Source organism: Nanorana parkeri, unplaced genomic scaffold, assembly GCF_000935625.1.
Source record: "Nanorana parkeri isolate BGI_ZX_2015 unplaced genomic scaffold, ASM93562v1 scaffold370, whole genome shotgun sequence".
Lineage (NCBI taxonomy): Eukaryota > Metazoa > Chordata > Amphibia > Anura > Dicroglossidae > Nanorana > Nanorana parkeri.
The window spans coordinates 280,857-298,159 of NW_017306638.1; the positions used below are offsets into that span (position 1 = coordinate 280,857).

A 17,303-nucleotide genomic window follows, 5' to 3' on the forward strand; every position below is an offset into this window, starting at 1 on the left:
GGCTCCAGGGGGTCAGTGCAGGCTCCAGGGGGTCAGTGCAGGCTCCAGGGGATCAGTGCAGGCTCCAGGGGGTCAGTGCGGGCTTCAGGGGGGTCAGTGAGGGCTCCAGGGGGGTCAGTGAGGGCTCCAGGGGGGTCAGTGCAGGCTCCAGGAAGTCAGTGCAAGCTCCAGGCGGTCAGTGCAGGCTTCAGGTGGTCAGTGCAGGCTTCAGGTGGTCAGTGCAAGCTCAGGAGGTCAGTGTGGGCTCCAGGAGGTTAGTGTGGGCTCCAGGAGGTTATTGTGGGCTCTCAGGCAGGCAGTGCGGGCTCCCAGAGGTCAGTGCGGGCTCCAGGGGGTTCAGTGCGGGCTCCAGAAGGTCAGTGCAGGCTCCAGGAGGTTAGTGTGGGCTCCAGGTCAGTGCAGGCTCCAATAGGTCAGTGCGGGTTCCAGGAGGTCAGTGCAGGTTCCAGGTCGTCAGTGGGGGCTCCAGGGGGTCAGTGTGGGCTCCAGGTGGTCAGTGCGTGCTCCAATGTGGGCTCCAGGGGGCAGTGGAGGCACCAGGGAGGGTCAGTGCGGGCTCCAGGGGGAGGTTAGTACAGGCTACAGGGGAGGTCAGTGTGGGCTCTGGGGGGGGCAGTGCAGGCTCCAGGGGGGTCAAGGAGACTGGAAACTGCAGCCGCAGCAGATGTGGCTCTCTGCTCAGGCATATCAGAGGGTCCTCTGAAATGCCTGAATAGAGGGCCATGGCTGCCTCATTGCGGCTGGCCCGGATTACCATCGGGCTGGCAGCGATTCGGGTCTGCTCGGCACGGCCGCAACTTGGGTCAGCTCGGCCGCTATGCCAGTCAGGTCGGCCCGGCCGCGATTCTGGTCGGGCCGGCTTGGCTCGGCCGGGCCTATTTGCAGGGGCGGGCCTGGAGCTGGACCTCCACTCTCTCCTATGTTAATCTGACCCTGCTTATTGTTATTTCCTAAGACCTCAGTTTCTGATCATAATTATCTTCGCTGTATTCCTTTGGCCAACACTCTCAACGCTCATTACAGCAACCCTTTGTTTTATTGAAGACTTTTCATATGTCCAAATTACTGTAATTTTTCTCCTATGACCTAACTGATCTTTAGCTGAAGTGGCTTTACTAGTAACACAAAATGCAATTAAAAATTTAACAGCAAGTAAACAATAAAGAAAATGTAGCTTACCCATTATTCCTGTTAGGTAAACACCATACAGTGATAGTCCAGTTGTAGCAGCATTCCAGACTGTTCCAATTACAGCATAAAGAAGGATAGTTCCAAGATTTCCAAAGAATAGTCTGTTTGGCATAAAGTATCCAGCATCTAGTACAATAGGTGGCAGTAGGTAAAAGAAGAATACTGTTGGCGTTAGTGTAAAGGAAGCGATGTGATCTGCAGCCCATACTATTCCACCAAGGAGCAGGCCAAGTACAATCAAAAGACAGCTCTCTGGAACTACAGAAGTCACTTTATGCGATATGTGAAAACCTGTAAAGAAAATACTATTAATATTTCAGAACAATTCCAAATGATGTGATTATGCGGAACCAATTTACCAAGTTGAAGTCAGTATTAAGAAACACATGTACAAAAATAAAGTTGATTTCACAGAACATAAACATACCTTAAAGAAAAACTCAGGGTTTCATTTTTATTAACCCTTGCAGTGGGGCTACCCCTGCACTGTGCTTGTTTTAGCCTAGGGTCAAAAAAAGTTATACTTACCTTATCCTCCAAGCCGGCCTGCTCTTAGAGCAGTCCCTGGTGCCTCTCTCCCTCTCCGCTGCAGTGGTCTAAGGTCTCAGAGTCATCACGTTCTATACACTGTGTATAGGATGTGAGGATGCCGAGGGAGATACCATGGCTACGGAGGAGACAGGCTGAAGCACTGTCACAGTCGGCCAGCTCAGAGGTTCGGGTGAGTATAACTTTGTTATTTTTGACACTAGGCAAAAATGAGCAGTTAACCCTTGCAGTGCAGGGGTAGATCCACTGAAGAGGTTAATAACATTTTCACCCTGATTTTATGTTCTGTGAATTACATTTGAAAGGTTTATCAGTGGGAATATAAAAGTAAAGTAAAGTGTCTATTAACAAAAATTTAGCTTTTATTGCATCATTCAGCTGTAGATCCTCAAATCATCTCTGAATTTGTGCTGACACTGTCCTTCCTTCTGGATGGTGGCTACTTTTGTTCCACATGGTCCCTCTTTGTGTTGTAAAGTAACCACCGCTCCCTGCTGGCTCCCATGATAGACTATAATCTCATGTTTAGTTTATTAATTTGTATTAAAGTTATAGTCGATCACGGGAGCGAGCTTGTAACAGTGGCTACTTTTATTTAGCTGCAGGGCAATACTATAGAATAGAACTCTCTTATATCTGCTGACATCCAATACAAAATGGTGGCACCCAGCAGCAAGTCTCAGGACTGTTGGATGTCTACATAAGGGAGGCTTTTACAGGCAAATAACATGCACAAAATACAATAAATGTACATATAATCTTATGGAAATATTTTTCCTGACATGAATGGCCTGATGACAGCGTTGTTTTAAGTAATAATGAGTTATTAAGTTTGCAGTTTAGAGGTTTACGGGTGAGCAAAATAGGTGCTAGGGTTACCACCTTTTCTTCAAGCGAAACCCGAACACACTAGCGATGCACAGACATTTTTTTGGGAGAATGAGTTGCGGCTTATTTATATGTTAATATCACAGTTGAGACTATTTTCAGTGGGGGGGGGGGGGGGGAAGCCAGTAACCCGTAACGTAATTTTTGTTGCCCCTGTCTGCCTAACATTTTGTGTCTAGGTTTCTTCTGCCATGAAACCCGGACACAGCATTCAAAACTCGGACTGTCCGGGTCAATCCTGGACAGGTGGCAACCCTAATAGGTGCATGATCCAAATAGTTAATGCTCCAAATTCTACCATCTACCACTTAACTGATAAGTGTTTCTGTTATAAAAAAAAATGTGTATTGTGGTATATAGGCTGTTTGGTATAAAAATAAAAGGTGAAGTCACTGCTCTTAGGGTTAATGTTATCTGTCTGATGATGCAAACCAGTCTATAATACAAGTTAAAACTGCTGCCCAATAATACAGCTCCATATGTGGAAGACCTGCTCCCCCATCCTGTCTATACATTACTAATATATCATGTCTTAATGGTAGTGAAGTTGATCCCCACACATATTTAATCATAGCTGCCCTCAAGGTTCTCAAATAAGATCTTGGAATTTTAATCTGAATAGTCTGAAATAAATAAAATCTATATAAGATATCCATTTTAATCAACTCCATCCTTCCCACCCACGAATGCATTTTCGGTAGGGTTGCACAGATACCAAGTACAGTACTCATTCCAAGTACGAGTACATGTACCGATACTTTTGAGCTCCAAGACTAGACTAGAGAAAAATTCAAAAATTAGGAGGCAGATGTCATTTGTAAGGAGCACACGGAGCTCCTGGGATTTGTACATCTCTGTTTTAATGTACGATTTGGTTTTTATAAATACAAATAAAGGGATGCACAGATACCAGTTTTGCGAGTACGAGTACTGGTACTTGCCGAGTACTTACAAGTACGAGTACTGATACATTTTTGTTTATTGTCATGTGACAGTTTTTCTAAAACAATACAGACTAATGATTTCAGGACAGTGATGGAGTGCCAGAGCCAGGTCCCAGCTGCAACCGCTGCAACCCTGGTAGTTCTCATGAAAATGCCAAGTATCTGCACTGGTACTCAAAAAGTATCTGTGCATCCCTAATTTTCGGGCCCCAACTATTTAATCGATGCTGCATCTCCACCAATAATTGCACATAGTTCAATTCATAAACATCTGATTCTCGTAGCGCCAAATGCACCGCAAAATATTTAATGCCCCGCTCCCTCTCTCGTCTCTAAGTAATTTTAAGTATTTTAGTAAGTGGTTGAAGCTGTTGTCCTCTCTTAAGAGTATATCTTGAGGGTGATATATGAAAATTGCTTGAATTTCATATTCTAGTTGAAAAGCATTTGTTCCTTGATCCCGAAACCATGAATACTTGTGCTTACAAATTCTGTGGGCTGAGGCTATTTTGATCAGTATCTTCTCTTCCTTTTACAATATTATTGTATAGTTTGCAGAGATTAACTTTGCTCTAAACTGATTTTGAGACACTCTGGCAGGGGCGTAACTAGAAATCACAGGGCCCCATAGCAAAATCTTGGATGGGGCCCCGTGATTGCTAGTTATGTCACTTGCAGAGCCCACCATAGAATCTCTATGGTGGGCTATGCAAGGTCTCAGTTGGGCCTCTTACCTGTCAGCGTTGTCCACCTGCGTGGTTGCCGCCGCCGGGCCCCTGCTTCCTCTTCCGTCCCCGGGCTCCGCCTCCTTCTATCGACGGGCCCCCGCCTCCTCTTACATCACTGGCCCCACCTGCTCTTAGATCGCTGGCCAGTGATGTGAGAGGAGGCGGGGTTGCTGTTAGGCATATTCTGGCATATTCTGCTGCATCTGCTGGCTGTCACTGACACAGCTCCACAGCGGCTGTGAGGGGGAACATTCTCCTTCACAGCTGCTGCTGAGCTATGTCAGTGACAGCCAGCACCCGAGACGCCATAGCGACCCAGGCGGCCCACATGGCATCATAGGGATGCCTGGCCGGGCCCCCCAGTGCACGGGCCCCATAGCAGCCGCCTGGGTCGCTATGGCATGTGCACATGTGCAAATTCACTTTGCAAGGGAATTTCCAATTAGCATAGTAAATTTGGTGAAGCTGTACTTACTTAACAACTTCAGGACCACAATAAGTATATACAGGTGAAACTCGAATAATTAGAATATCGTGCAAAAGTTCATTTATTTCACTAATGCAACTTAAAAGGTGAAACTAATATATGAGATAGACTCATTACATGCAAAGCAAGATAGTTCAAGCCGTGATTTGTTATAATTGTGATGATTATGGCTTACAGCTCATGAAAACCCCAAATCCACAATCTCAGAAAATTTGAATATTACATGCAATCAATAAAACAAGGATTGTACATAGAACAATATCGGACCTCTGAAAAGTATAAGCATGCATATGTACTCAGTACTTGGTTTGGGCCCCTTTTGCAGCAATTACTGCCTCAATGTGGCGTGGCATGGAAGCTATCAGCCTGTGGCACTGCTGAGGTGTTATGGAAGACCAGGATGCTTCAATAGCGGCCTTCAGCTCTTCTGCATTGTTCGGTCTCATGTCTCTCATCTTTCTCTTGGCAATGCCCCATAGATTCTCTATGGGGTTCAGGTCAGGCGAGTTTGCTGGCCAATCAAGCACAGTAATCCCACGGTCATTGAACCAGGTTTTGGTGCTTTTGGCAGTGTGGGCAGGTGCCAAGTCCTGCTGGAAAATGAAGTCAGCATCCCCATAGAGCTCGTCTGCGGAAGGAAGCATGAAGTGCTCCAAAATCTCCTGGTAGACGGCTGCGTTGACCCTGGACTTAATGAAGCACAGTGGACCAACACCAGCAGATGACATGGCTCCCCAAATCAACACAGACTGTGGAAACTTCACACTGGACTACACGCATCTTGCAGTGTGTGCTTCTCCATTCTTCCTCCATATTCTGGATCCTTGGTTTCCAAATGAGATGCAAAATTTGCTCTCATCAGAAAAGAGGACTTTGGGCCACTGAACAACAGACCAGGTCTGTTTTTCTATTGCCCAGGTAAAACAATTATGACAAATCACGACTTGAACTATCTTGCTTTGCATGTAATGAGTTTATCTCATATATTAGTTTCACCTTTTAAGTTGCATTAGTGAAATAAATGAACTTTTGCACGATATTCTAATTATTTGAGTTTCACCTGTAAACTGTGTGGTCCTGAAGTGGTTATACCAAAATCACTGCTGCCTCAGGTACCGTTTTTTTTCATTCTGTAATTTCTCTGGCTGCTGTGGTTCTGTTCCATAAGCTTATTTGGGGTCATAGGTGACATTAGGGGTCTAATAGACCTCGGATGTCCTCATAAAGAAGACCTGTCACTGTATCTGTGATGTCACATAGTGTAAAAAAAAAAAGGTGAAACATTAAAGTCACATATGAAAAAAAAGAAACACAAAAAAATGTAAAGTCCCCTGCCCCCACATGTATGCAGATACAAACGCAAACACATGTGCAAACAACCTATGTGCGAAAACGAGATGATTTCACCACACATGTTACATATCACTGTAAATGTTGGATTGAGAGCAATCACTCAATGCCAACACTAAATTGGTGAGCGGTAAAAGCTTTTAAAACATCCCAATGGTTCATTTTAAAGACTGCAACTCCACTGTTCACCACAAAAGTGGTCAGATGCCCCTTGACAAGTAGCACAGGGGTGGCTAAATATCAGTAGAGCATGCCTGACCTAGCTCCAAAATGGCACAGACCTCTAAACAGAGAGACCCATAAGCTGTAGATCCTCTGGACAAGATGGGACACCAGGCTCTGACAGGCTCTGACACTGACATACGGTACATACTACTCCTTGAAACCATGTAGGAGAAGTAATTTGGAAAAGTAATAGCATCTCTTGCCTTATCTGTTAGAGGGATTTAATAGAAGACCTTATAGATCTAAAGTCTGACATCCATGCAGTACAAACTGAGTACTTTTGAGTCATAAAACAAGTAGATTATTTAACATGAAGTACATCTGCAAAACTATGACGAATGAATGCCATTAGAAACCATGCAGATGATCTGGAATACAGATCAAGGAGTAACAATCTAAGAGTCAGAGGTTTTTCTTTACTAAGGGCCGGTTCACATCACAAAGACTGCATTCCAGAGCGTTCGGCCTATGGAAGACACTGGAACGCAAACCGGCCAGCTCCCTGCGTTCAGGGGCGGGAGGGAGCGTGGCGGTGCATTGAAGTCAGTGGCACAGCAGCCACGCCCCCCGCAGTGCGATCGGCCGCACCCAAATGCGCAGCACATTAGGTCCAGTGCGATCTGCAAAAATAGTGCATGCAGCATTTTTGCAGATCACACTGGACCGGAACGCAGACTCTAATGTGCCACGCGTTCGGGTGCGGACGATTGCACTGCGGGCAGGGGGTGTGTCCCTGGTGCCATTGACTTAAATGCACTGCCATGCCACCTCCTGCCCCTGAACACAGGAAGCTGGTTTGCATTCCAGAGACCGAACGCTTTGGAACGCAGTCTTTGTGGTGTGAACCAGCCCTAAAGGAATAGCGTATGTTTACTTTGCAAGGTACATTTCAGTTAGATTCAACTTAGTTTGTGGACATAGACCTAATTTACTAAAATATCAAGTGAAGTGAACTGCAAAGATCAAATCATCTGTTGCATTTATTTCTGTAATGAATTGGATATTTAAGGTATGTTGTTTATACAGACAATTTTAGCATGTTGTTTTTAACTATTCCCATATAATATACTGTGATTAATAGTTTAGCCACTAGGTGTGTTATGGAATCAAGTAAAATTACCATTTTAGACAAAATTATAGTTTTCCCCAGAAAAGGGGATCCCACCATTCCTACAAACAGTGCAAAGAGTATTTATAAAAATATATATTTATTGGTTATAGAAATACTAAAATTAGTTATACACAGCATAACATGTCCTGGGTATCGCACGTATCAAAAATATAAAAAAACATATATCAAAAGAAATCAAAAAACACACACACACATATATATGGCTGCATTCAGCTAGTAAATCTTAAACAATTATATTATGGAACAAATGGTGTGGAGGCACACTGTGTAGAACGCCTAATGTTCTCAAATGACAGAGAAAACTGGTGTCAAAGATGTATATATATATATTACTTCTTTTTGATGTTAAATGTCTCCGTATGGATGAAAAAAAGGAACCATATTGATGGAAAAAAGAAAGAGAGCTATGTATTTCAAAAAAGATACCATACATATGTAGGAAATGCGGCATTTATCAGAAACTAAAGTTATAAGAAAAAAGAGATTTAACTCACGATGGAATGTGTCCTCATTTGGAAAATCGATTTGGAAAAGAGAAAGACGATGTCTCCGCTGATGTAGTTGTATCCAATTAAAGAAAATAGGAGATCCAGGAGATGTAGTAATATCTCGGCTCTGTGTGTTAGTTGTTTCCGGAACTTTGCCTTTACTGGATTACTATATTAATTTTGTAGGGTAAACGCGTCATAGGTTATAGGAACAGTTATAGGAACAAAGATACTCAGCTACTTTGTCACCTTCTCATGAAGGAAATGTTTCTTGTGCCTACCATCATCCATTTGGAAAGAAAATAAATCCCACAGAACCAACATAGGAATCCAGTAAAGGCAAAGATCCAAAATCACCAACGTACAAAGCCGAGATACAACCGCATCTCCTGGATCTCCAACCCCCCTCGATTGGATGCAAATACATCAGCAGACATTTTGTCTTTTTCTTTCCAGAGTTGACCTCCAAAAGAAAGATATGTTTCATCGCAAAGAAAATATACCCTACAAAATTAATATAGTGATCCAGTAAAGGCAAAGTTCCGGAAACAACTAAAGCACAGAGCCGAGATATTACTACATCTCCTGGATCTCCTATTTTCTTTGATTGGATACAACTACATCAGCGGAGACATCGTCTTTCTCTTTTCCAAATCGATTTTCCAAATGAGGACACATTCCATCGTGAGTTAAATCTCTTTCTTATAACTTTAATTTCTGATAAATGCCGCATTTCATACATATGTATGGTATCTTTTTGAAATACAGAGCTCTCCTTCTTTTTTCCATCAATATGGTTCCTTTTTTTTGTCCATACGGAGACATTTAACATCAAAAAGAAGTAACATATATATACATCTTTGACACCAGTTTTCTCTGTCATCTGAGAACATTAGGCGTTCTACACAGTGTGCCTCCACACCATTTGTTCCATAATATAATTGTTTAAGATTTACTAGCTGAATGCAGCCATATATATGTGTGTGTGTGTGTTTTTTGATTTCTTTTGATATATGTTTTTTGATATTTTTGATACGACGTATACCCAGGACATGTTATGCTGTTTACAACTAATTTTAGTATTTCTATAACCAATACATATATATTTTTATAAATACTTTTTGCACTGTTTGTAGGAATGGTGGGATCCCCTTTTCTGGGGAAAACTATAATTTTGTCTAAAATTAAAAATAGGGGACCTTCCTTCAGAAAAAAAAAATTCTCTTCACCAAACCTTCCTTTTACCAAATATTTGTTTCACTTTTTTTAAAATGACCATTTGTCTTATTAATGTATATAGGTGTGTAGCTATCCTCTTACTATCTATTCCTTGCTCAAAATGGCTGCTAGCTGCACCCCCTCCCATCGTGTGAAGAACAAGAAACTAAGATGGCACCTCCTCCCAGGACTACACCCAAGATGACAATGTTTGGATCCTGAAAGAAGTTTACCTTATATGGACAAGACCAATCAGAAGCTTATGAGTAGTCTAGTGACGCTACGCTCACGTGACTTTTGCACACCGTATTGACTGCTTGCCTATAAAAACTCATGTGCCTTAGCATAATAAAGACGTTTCACCTAGCTGAACACCGTGTCAGTGTGATTCTTCTGGTGTGCACACCATACCACTCAGACTTAATTAGAACGGGGGCAGATACCTCAGCAGATATTTGATCTGGTTTCCATTTCAGTTGGAAGTTTTCCTGTAGTAAATATTGTTCTTCCTAATGGAACTACATGTTTAATATGTAATTTCCTGTTTCTCTGTTCCTGTTGTTTTCTGTTCAGTCGTGTGTCTAGCATCATCTTGAATGCAGCTTTCCAGTAGCGTATGGGCCCAGCTACAGCCAAAGTACTGAACTGAAGCTTAGTTTCAGCAAAATTGGTGTGTCCTACACTGTTTACTGATATTGCATTAGATAACATTGAATATTCTTATGTTGTGTTGTCTACTGACAACTAGAATTAGTGCAGCATCACTACAACTTCTTATTCTGTGTACTAGATATAGGTCTGTTCCCTCTTCTGTTAACACTAGGTGGTACAGTGTTACCTTCCCTTCTTCTTCCATGTTCACACAATTAGTACGGCAGACAAAATGCTGTCATAGTCATTGTCTTCCTACTCTTCAAAAGTCTAGAAGACATCCTCTGTACTGTACTTTGAGAAGTAACATTGAATTTAACTTCCATGTCTGATTGGAGAGTTAAGCTGTCTGTGTAGGCTGCTGAATCGGCATGCGACAGTACTGTCTAAGCAGATCAAGATCTGTGGAGGTATGCCAGTGCATAAAGTAGCAGTTGAGACAGAACAAAAACATTCCCTAAAAAAAAAAAGGTCAGAAAGCATATGCTGTATATTGGAAACTAGTAATGTGTCATCAGAGTTTTCAGTCACCAATCTGACAAACCTGAACTATCAGTCATGGAAATGTAAAATGAAGATGCGGCTAATAAGGGAGGGTAAAAGGATGTGTATACAAGAGCCCACACCAACCCCACCTACAGATGAGTGGACAGGAAAGATCAGAAAGCTTAAAGTACTATATTGCTGAGCATAGCTGATGATCAAATTGTGCGCATATGCAAGCTTGAAACTGCAAAATGAATGTGGGAGGAACTACAGAAAGTTCATGAGAGAGCAAATCTTAGCAATAAAGTACTGAATTAGCAAGCAATACCAGACTAAGCTGTTAAAAGGCCAGCAACTATATAGGACAGTGATGGCGAACGTTTTTGAATCTGAGTCCCCAAACTGCGACACAAAATCAATTTATTTAACTCAAAGTGCCAACACTGAAAATAAGTTTACTATTGTGCTGCAGTTTGGGCGCTGGGGTTTAAAAAACATTCAGCATCACTGCTTAGGCAAAATAGGGACACGCATATTCAAACATTTATACACTCAATAAAACACACACACATCACACACGTAATGAAACACACACACACACACAGATATTTTTTTAAAAACACACACATATCACACAGGAAAAAAAGACACACACACATTGCACACGTAATGAAACACACACATCGTACACACATTAAAACACACATCAAAAAACACACATGTCACACATGCAATGAAACACACACATCACACATGCAATGAAACACACACATCACACACGTATTAAAACACACACGTAATGAAACACACACATGCATTACAACACACACACACACTACACACGCATTTAATCACACACATCACACACTCATTAAAAAAACCACACACGTAATGAATCACACACGCATTAAAACACGCACACACAACACACCACACACGTAATGAAGCGCACACACGCATTAAAACACACATATCACACACACGCATTAAAACACACAGATCACACACACATGCTAAAACACACAGATCACACACACACGCATTAAAACACACACATCACACACACACATTAAAACACACACATCTCGGGGTGGCATGGAGCAGAGGGGTGGCAGCGGTGTGCAATCTCCTGACGCCTGGAACATGAAGTTCCGGGCACTGACTGGGCGGGTCGTTGACTGGGCGGGTGGCAGCGGTGTGCAATCTCCTGACGCCTGGAACATGAAGTTCCGGGCACTGACTGGGCGGGTCGTTGTTTTTATACATTGAGCCCCGCTTTAGGCAATCAGGGCTAAATGTACAGCAAGGAAGCCAATGGTTTGTTTACAAGTGATTTTGGCGATGTCGCTGAGATCACTTGTAATAACACTGCAGCCTGTCGTCCCCCCCCCCAGCTGCCGAGTATCTCTCGTTGCTGGCCGCCGACATCTTCAGGATGGAGAGGAGAGTGGGGAGCAAAGCTGCAGGGTTAAAAGTAAACGTGTAAACAGTGAGAGGGGAGGGATCTTCAGGATGGAGAGGAGAGTGGGGAGCAAAGCTGCAGGGTTAAAAGTAAACGTGTAAACAGTGAGAGGGGAGGGCAGCCTTCCCCTCTCAGCTGTCACAGGAGTTCCAGCACAGTGCTGTGCTAGAACTCCGGTATTGGATGTTACAGCATCAATAAAGAGAACCTGTTACCTCCAAATGCTATCACACAGGGGCTTGTTAGCTCCTGTGTTATAGCAATACAGTTAAGTTAAAAAAAATTGTTAAAAAAATAATTCAATAAATAAAAAATAAACAGATGTTACTTATATAAGTTGCCCGTTGGGACAAAAGGAGGGAAATTAGAGGAATTGTATAAAGTAAGAGCTATGTCTTAATGTACATAATGAATGTTATCTTTTGCCTTATTTACTGCTTAGTGAGTCCTAACAGACCAATGCATAGAATGTACTTGTTACTTACTTAAAGGAGAACTATGAGGTGAGTGCTTTTCACTCATCCTCATAGTTCTAGCCGACCTGTGACAATGAAACTGTCACAGGTCGGCTCAGTAGATCGGGAAGTGAGCGAACACACCGGTGTTCGCTCACTTCTCGATCCTGTCACTGCAGAGAGCCGTCACAGGGAGGGACTGGATTCCCCCTCACCACGGTGACCCTCCAGTGCTGACTGGCGGAACGGACAGGAGAGGGGGCGGGTACAGCTGGCTCTGCTTCTAGATAGGCAGAGCCAGCTGTTACTCACGCAGCTGGGCGGATCCAGACATAATTGTCGGGATCCGTTTCAGCTGCGGCGCCTCAGTATACCACGAGTTGTAGCTTGCGGTATACTGAGCTTAGGGTGAGGTGAGGACCCTAGTTTGTGTCCTCCCGTTACCCTTAGGAGAACTATGGGGAAAAGCCCTAACCCCATAGTTCTCCTTTAACTTCCTTTACTACATGTTCTTATTTTTGGAACTGTCGGGAGACCCACGAGAAGGGAATCCTTACATTGTCTTGAAACTAGTCATGAGACCATCATGAATGCTGTGTATGATCTATATACACTATATTGCCAAAAGTATTGGGACACTCCTCCAAATCATTGGATTCAGGTGTTCTGTGAAATTTCCTTGCTACTAAATATTCCACGGTCAACTGTAAGTGGTATTATAACAAAGTGGAAGCAACTGAGAACCACAATAACTCAGCCACAAAGTGGTAGGCCATGTAAAAGGACAGAGCTGGGTCAGCGCATGCTGAAGAGCACAGTGAGCAGAAGTTGTCAACTATCTGCAGAGTCAATAGCTACAGACCTCCAAACTTCGTATGGCCTTCAGATTGGCACAACAACAGTGCATAGAGAGCTTCATAGAATGGGTTTCCATGGCCGAGCAGCTACATCCAAGCCTTACATCACCAAGTGCAATGCAAAGCGTCGGATGCAGCGGTGTAAAGCACGCCGCCACTGTACTCTAGAGAAGTGGAGACGTGTTCTCTGGAGTGACGAATCACACTTCCCTGTCTGGCAATCCGATGGATGTGTCTGGGTTTGGCAGTTGCCAGGAAAACGGTACTTGCCTGACTGCATTGTGCGAAGTGTAAAGTTTGGTGGAGAGGGGATTATGGTGTGGGGCTGTTTTTCAGGGGTTGGGCTTGGCCCCTTAGTTCCAGTGAAGGGAGCTCTTAAGGCATAAGCATACCAAGACATTTTGGACAATTTCATGCTCCCAGCTTTGTGGGAACAGTTTGGGGATGGCCCCTTCCTGTTCCAACATGACTGCACACTAGTGCACAAAGCAAGGTCCATAAAGACATGGATGAGCGAGTTTGGGGTGGAGGAACTTGACTGGCCTGCACAGAGCCCTGACCTCAACCCGATGGAACACCTTTGGGATGAATTAGAGTGGAGACTGCGAGCCAGGCCTTCTTGTCCAACATCATTACCTAACATCACAAATGCTCTTCTGGAAGATTGGTCAAACATTCCCATAGACACACTCCTAAAGCATGTGGACAGCCTTCCCAGAAGAGTTGAAGCTGTTATAGCCAACTCAATATTGAACCCTACGGACTAAGACCACGGATGCCATTAAAGTTCATGTGCGTGTAAAGGCAGGCGTCCCAATACTTTTGGCAACATAGTGTATGTCTGTATACGTGCCTTATGGGTGATTGGTTAGAACTCAGCCTCTTTTGTTTGTATGCATATATAAGTTGACTGTTTGGAATAAACCTTTTAATATTGATCCACGGCACTTTGTGGTCACGGCTCGAACGTGTACTCGAAAGGCGGACCCCTGGCACACAGTAAAGATTGCAGGACAGACATAGGAATTAACCCTATCAAAATTGATATTCAGCTATTGTCTATATTTATTTATTTATCTTCACCTAAAATGGCTTAATTTCCTTCTTTCCTCATTTAACACTTCAACAATAATTTCAAGAAGTTAAAGATATTTTATGGAGTGATAACCCCTTTAAGAATTCTTTCTGCATATGGTATACTGTATGTATTGTTAACATGAGGTTATCCCTTTTCAAAATTAACCAATGCAATAATGAACATACACCTATTTAAAAAAAAGCCCACAACGCATGCTTTTTAAATTGCCCTAATGTTCATTTTTAAAAGGTGAAAGAAAAAACTAAACCAAAAAAAAATGTATGCCATTCAATGCTTCTGTGGACAGAAGATGCAAGGAGTAAAAAATTACAATTAATTAAATGTGTGCAGGTAAATGTGTTTTTACATAAACATGTTAATGGGAATACTCTGAAACACTAAAACATTAACTGCATGGTAATGAACACTGAACAGTTGTCTTTGTAATTACAGAAAAGTTAAGTTACTATTAATGATTGCCTTTAGGAACATAATTGTGTTCCTCATTATGCACTGTGTTTTACAAGAAATAATTTAGGTAATTGTTTCCTATTATTTTAGTAGTAGTATGTCAAGCCAATTAACCTTGACTATAACCCAAGCACACTTTTATAACACCAGTTACAGCAGTTAAACCTTACATAAAATATGCCCCTGACTAGTCTGAGTTAAGTTTTACCTAGCTTTTCAAGGTTAAATCAGCTGGTAATTAGCTCTTAAAATGCACACACTTTAACAAGTCTACACTGTCTCTCTTTGTTGATTTTTTTATTACTTTTTTGTTTTTGACTTTTAAAACATAAAGGTTACATTTATCAAACAGGGTGCAATTGGAAGTACTACTGAATATGAGCAGAAAAATTACCTAAAGATTGCTGTTTAATTGATAAAATTCCCCTACTGATCAGAATTAGTGATGGGCCGAACAGGCCCGAGTTCGGTTCGAATTCGAACATCCAAAAAGTTTGAACTCAAACTCAATGCAAGTCAATGGGGGTAGAACTTTCAGAAACGATTGTCCCCTTTAAGAGGGCTTATATGCAAGTTATTGGCCCTAAAAAGGGCCAATAAAAGGATCCGGGTACTGCACTAGGGGACAGGAATCAAGGAAAAAAAAAAAGTTCGAACTTTAGAACATGGAAAAAGTTCGAACTTGAACTTCGAACTCAGTGAAAGTCTATGGGATTAGAACTTGGAAACTCAAGTGTCCCCTTTTTGAAGGCTTATATGCAATTTATTGGCCATAAAAAGGGTATGGGGAATCGGGTACTGCCCTGGGAGACATGTATCAATGGAAAAAACACTTTTAAAAAATACAGTTTTTAAAGGAGAAGTGATTTTTAAATCACTTAAAGGGTAAAAATAAAAATGAAAAATTCCTTCAAATATCGTGCCTGGGGGGGTTCTGACATAGAATGCTGTATAAACTCTGATATAGAACTCTGATATAGAACTCTGATATAGAACTCTCATATAGAACTCTCATATAGAACTCTCATATAGAACTCTCATATAGAACTCTCATATAGAACTCTCATATAGAACGCTGATATAGAACGCTGATATAGAACTCTGATATAGAACGCTGATATAGAACTCTGCTACAGAACTCTGCTACAGAACTCTGCTACAGAACTCTGCTACAGAACTCTGCTACAGAACTCTGCTACAGAACTCTGCTATAAAATTCTGCTATAAAACTCTGATGAAGATTTTCTCTATTTGTACTCCAGCAACACACTATGTAGGGCTGCGGTATAAGCAGCCTTATACAGTGTGCTGCTGGGACTTAGCTATGAGCCATGATTGGGCAAAGTCATCATGACTTTGCCCAATCATGGCTCTAACAGAGTACTGAGCCCTGATTGGGCAAAGTCTTGCACCTGACCTAATTAGTGCTTCACAAGGCGCATTGCCTTGTGGGATGTTGAGTGATCAAATAGACCACGAACATCATCCTTATAGTTCGTGTGTTCGGCGAACACTCGAACTAGCGATGTTCAAGTCGAACTCATGTTCGACTCAAACATACAGAATTAGCATTGTGTCACTATAAAACATGTACCCAACAAGTTCTTTTATAAGAACTTTTGTTTTATAAGAATAGTTGCAAACATAATAATACATTTGATGCAAATGTAAAAATAATTATTACAGTCTGTCTGTGGTTACAGTCATAGGTGGAATTTATCATTGTATCTGCACCAGAGCTCTGGCACTGGAAGCATGGACAGACTGGCAATAACCAATTATCAAGTTTCTGCATGATTTATCATGTGCAGGTGTGACGGCTATGGCTAAAAGTGAAATGTTGCTATTTGATGTAGTTTCTGCACCAAATTTAACACCGCCATGCACCTAATTCAAACGCAGATTGCACTGCATAAACTGCACCCATCTTGACCTGGTGGAGAGCCTTGAGACTGTGGTACCACAGTGCAAAAAGGAGGGGAAAAATTAGAGCGCAAATCCTAGGAATGTGAGGGGTATAGGGACAACCAGTGTCTGTATGTGGCGGGTGGAAAAACAAAAATTAATAAAAATTAATAAAATCACAAAAGGTGAAGGACTTACTTGTGGAGCCGAAGTCCTATCGAGGAGGGCTCTTTTGGAGAGTGGGCAGTGCAAGATGTACTCAGTGTCTCCCAGCAAGTGGAGGGATGGATGAAGGAGGAATCAATGTGGACTGAATGCTGTATGTGCCCGGGGACTGGTGAAGAAGCTGCCTATGGTCTTGATGGCAGTGTTCTTAGGACGTGACGGAGTGAAAGGGACCGAGGGCTGGGAGAGGAACTTTTGGAGTGTGGGCAGTGCAAGATGTACTCAGTGTCTCCCAGCAAGTGGAGGGATGGATGAAGGAGGAATCAATGTGGACTGAATGCTGTATGTGCCCGGGGACTGGTGAAGAAGCTGCCTATGGTCTTGATGGCAGTGTTCTTAGGACGTGACGGAGTGAAAGGGACCGAGGGCTGGGAGAGGACGTGCACGGAACAATGAAAAGGAAGCGACGCGTTTCGACGTGATCCTCTTTTTCAAGCTCGAGTGAAAGGGTGAGTAACATTGGCGGGAGATTCGTCGGGTTTAAAAGACCGGTGGGTCCTCTCCCAGCCCTCG

General features: G+C 42.6%; 1 protein-coding gene across 1 annotated transcript in view; it reads right to left on the bottom strand.

Moving 5' to 3' along the window:
• The window catches only part of SLC9A3 (solute carrier family 9 member A3), a 313,153-nt gene that overhangs the window by 269,242 nt on the left and 26,608 nt on the right, over window positions 1–17,303 (bottom strand). Inside the window, exon 2 of the mRNA XM_018558948.1 lies at window positions 1,180–1,482. Coding sequence (XP_018414450.1) covers window positions 1,180–1,482 — 303 coding nt within the window. The remainder of the gene's footprint in view (window positions 1–1,179; window positions 1,483–17,303) is intronic.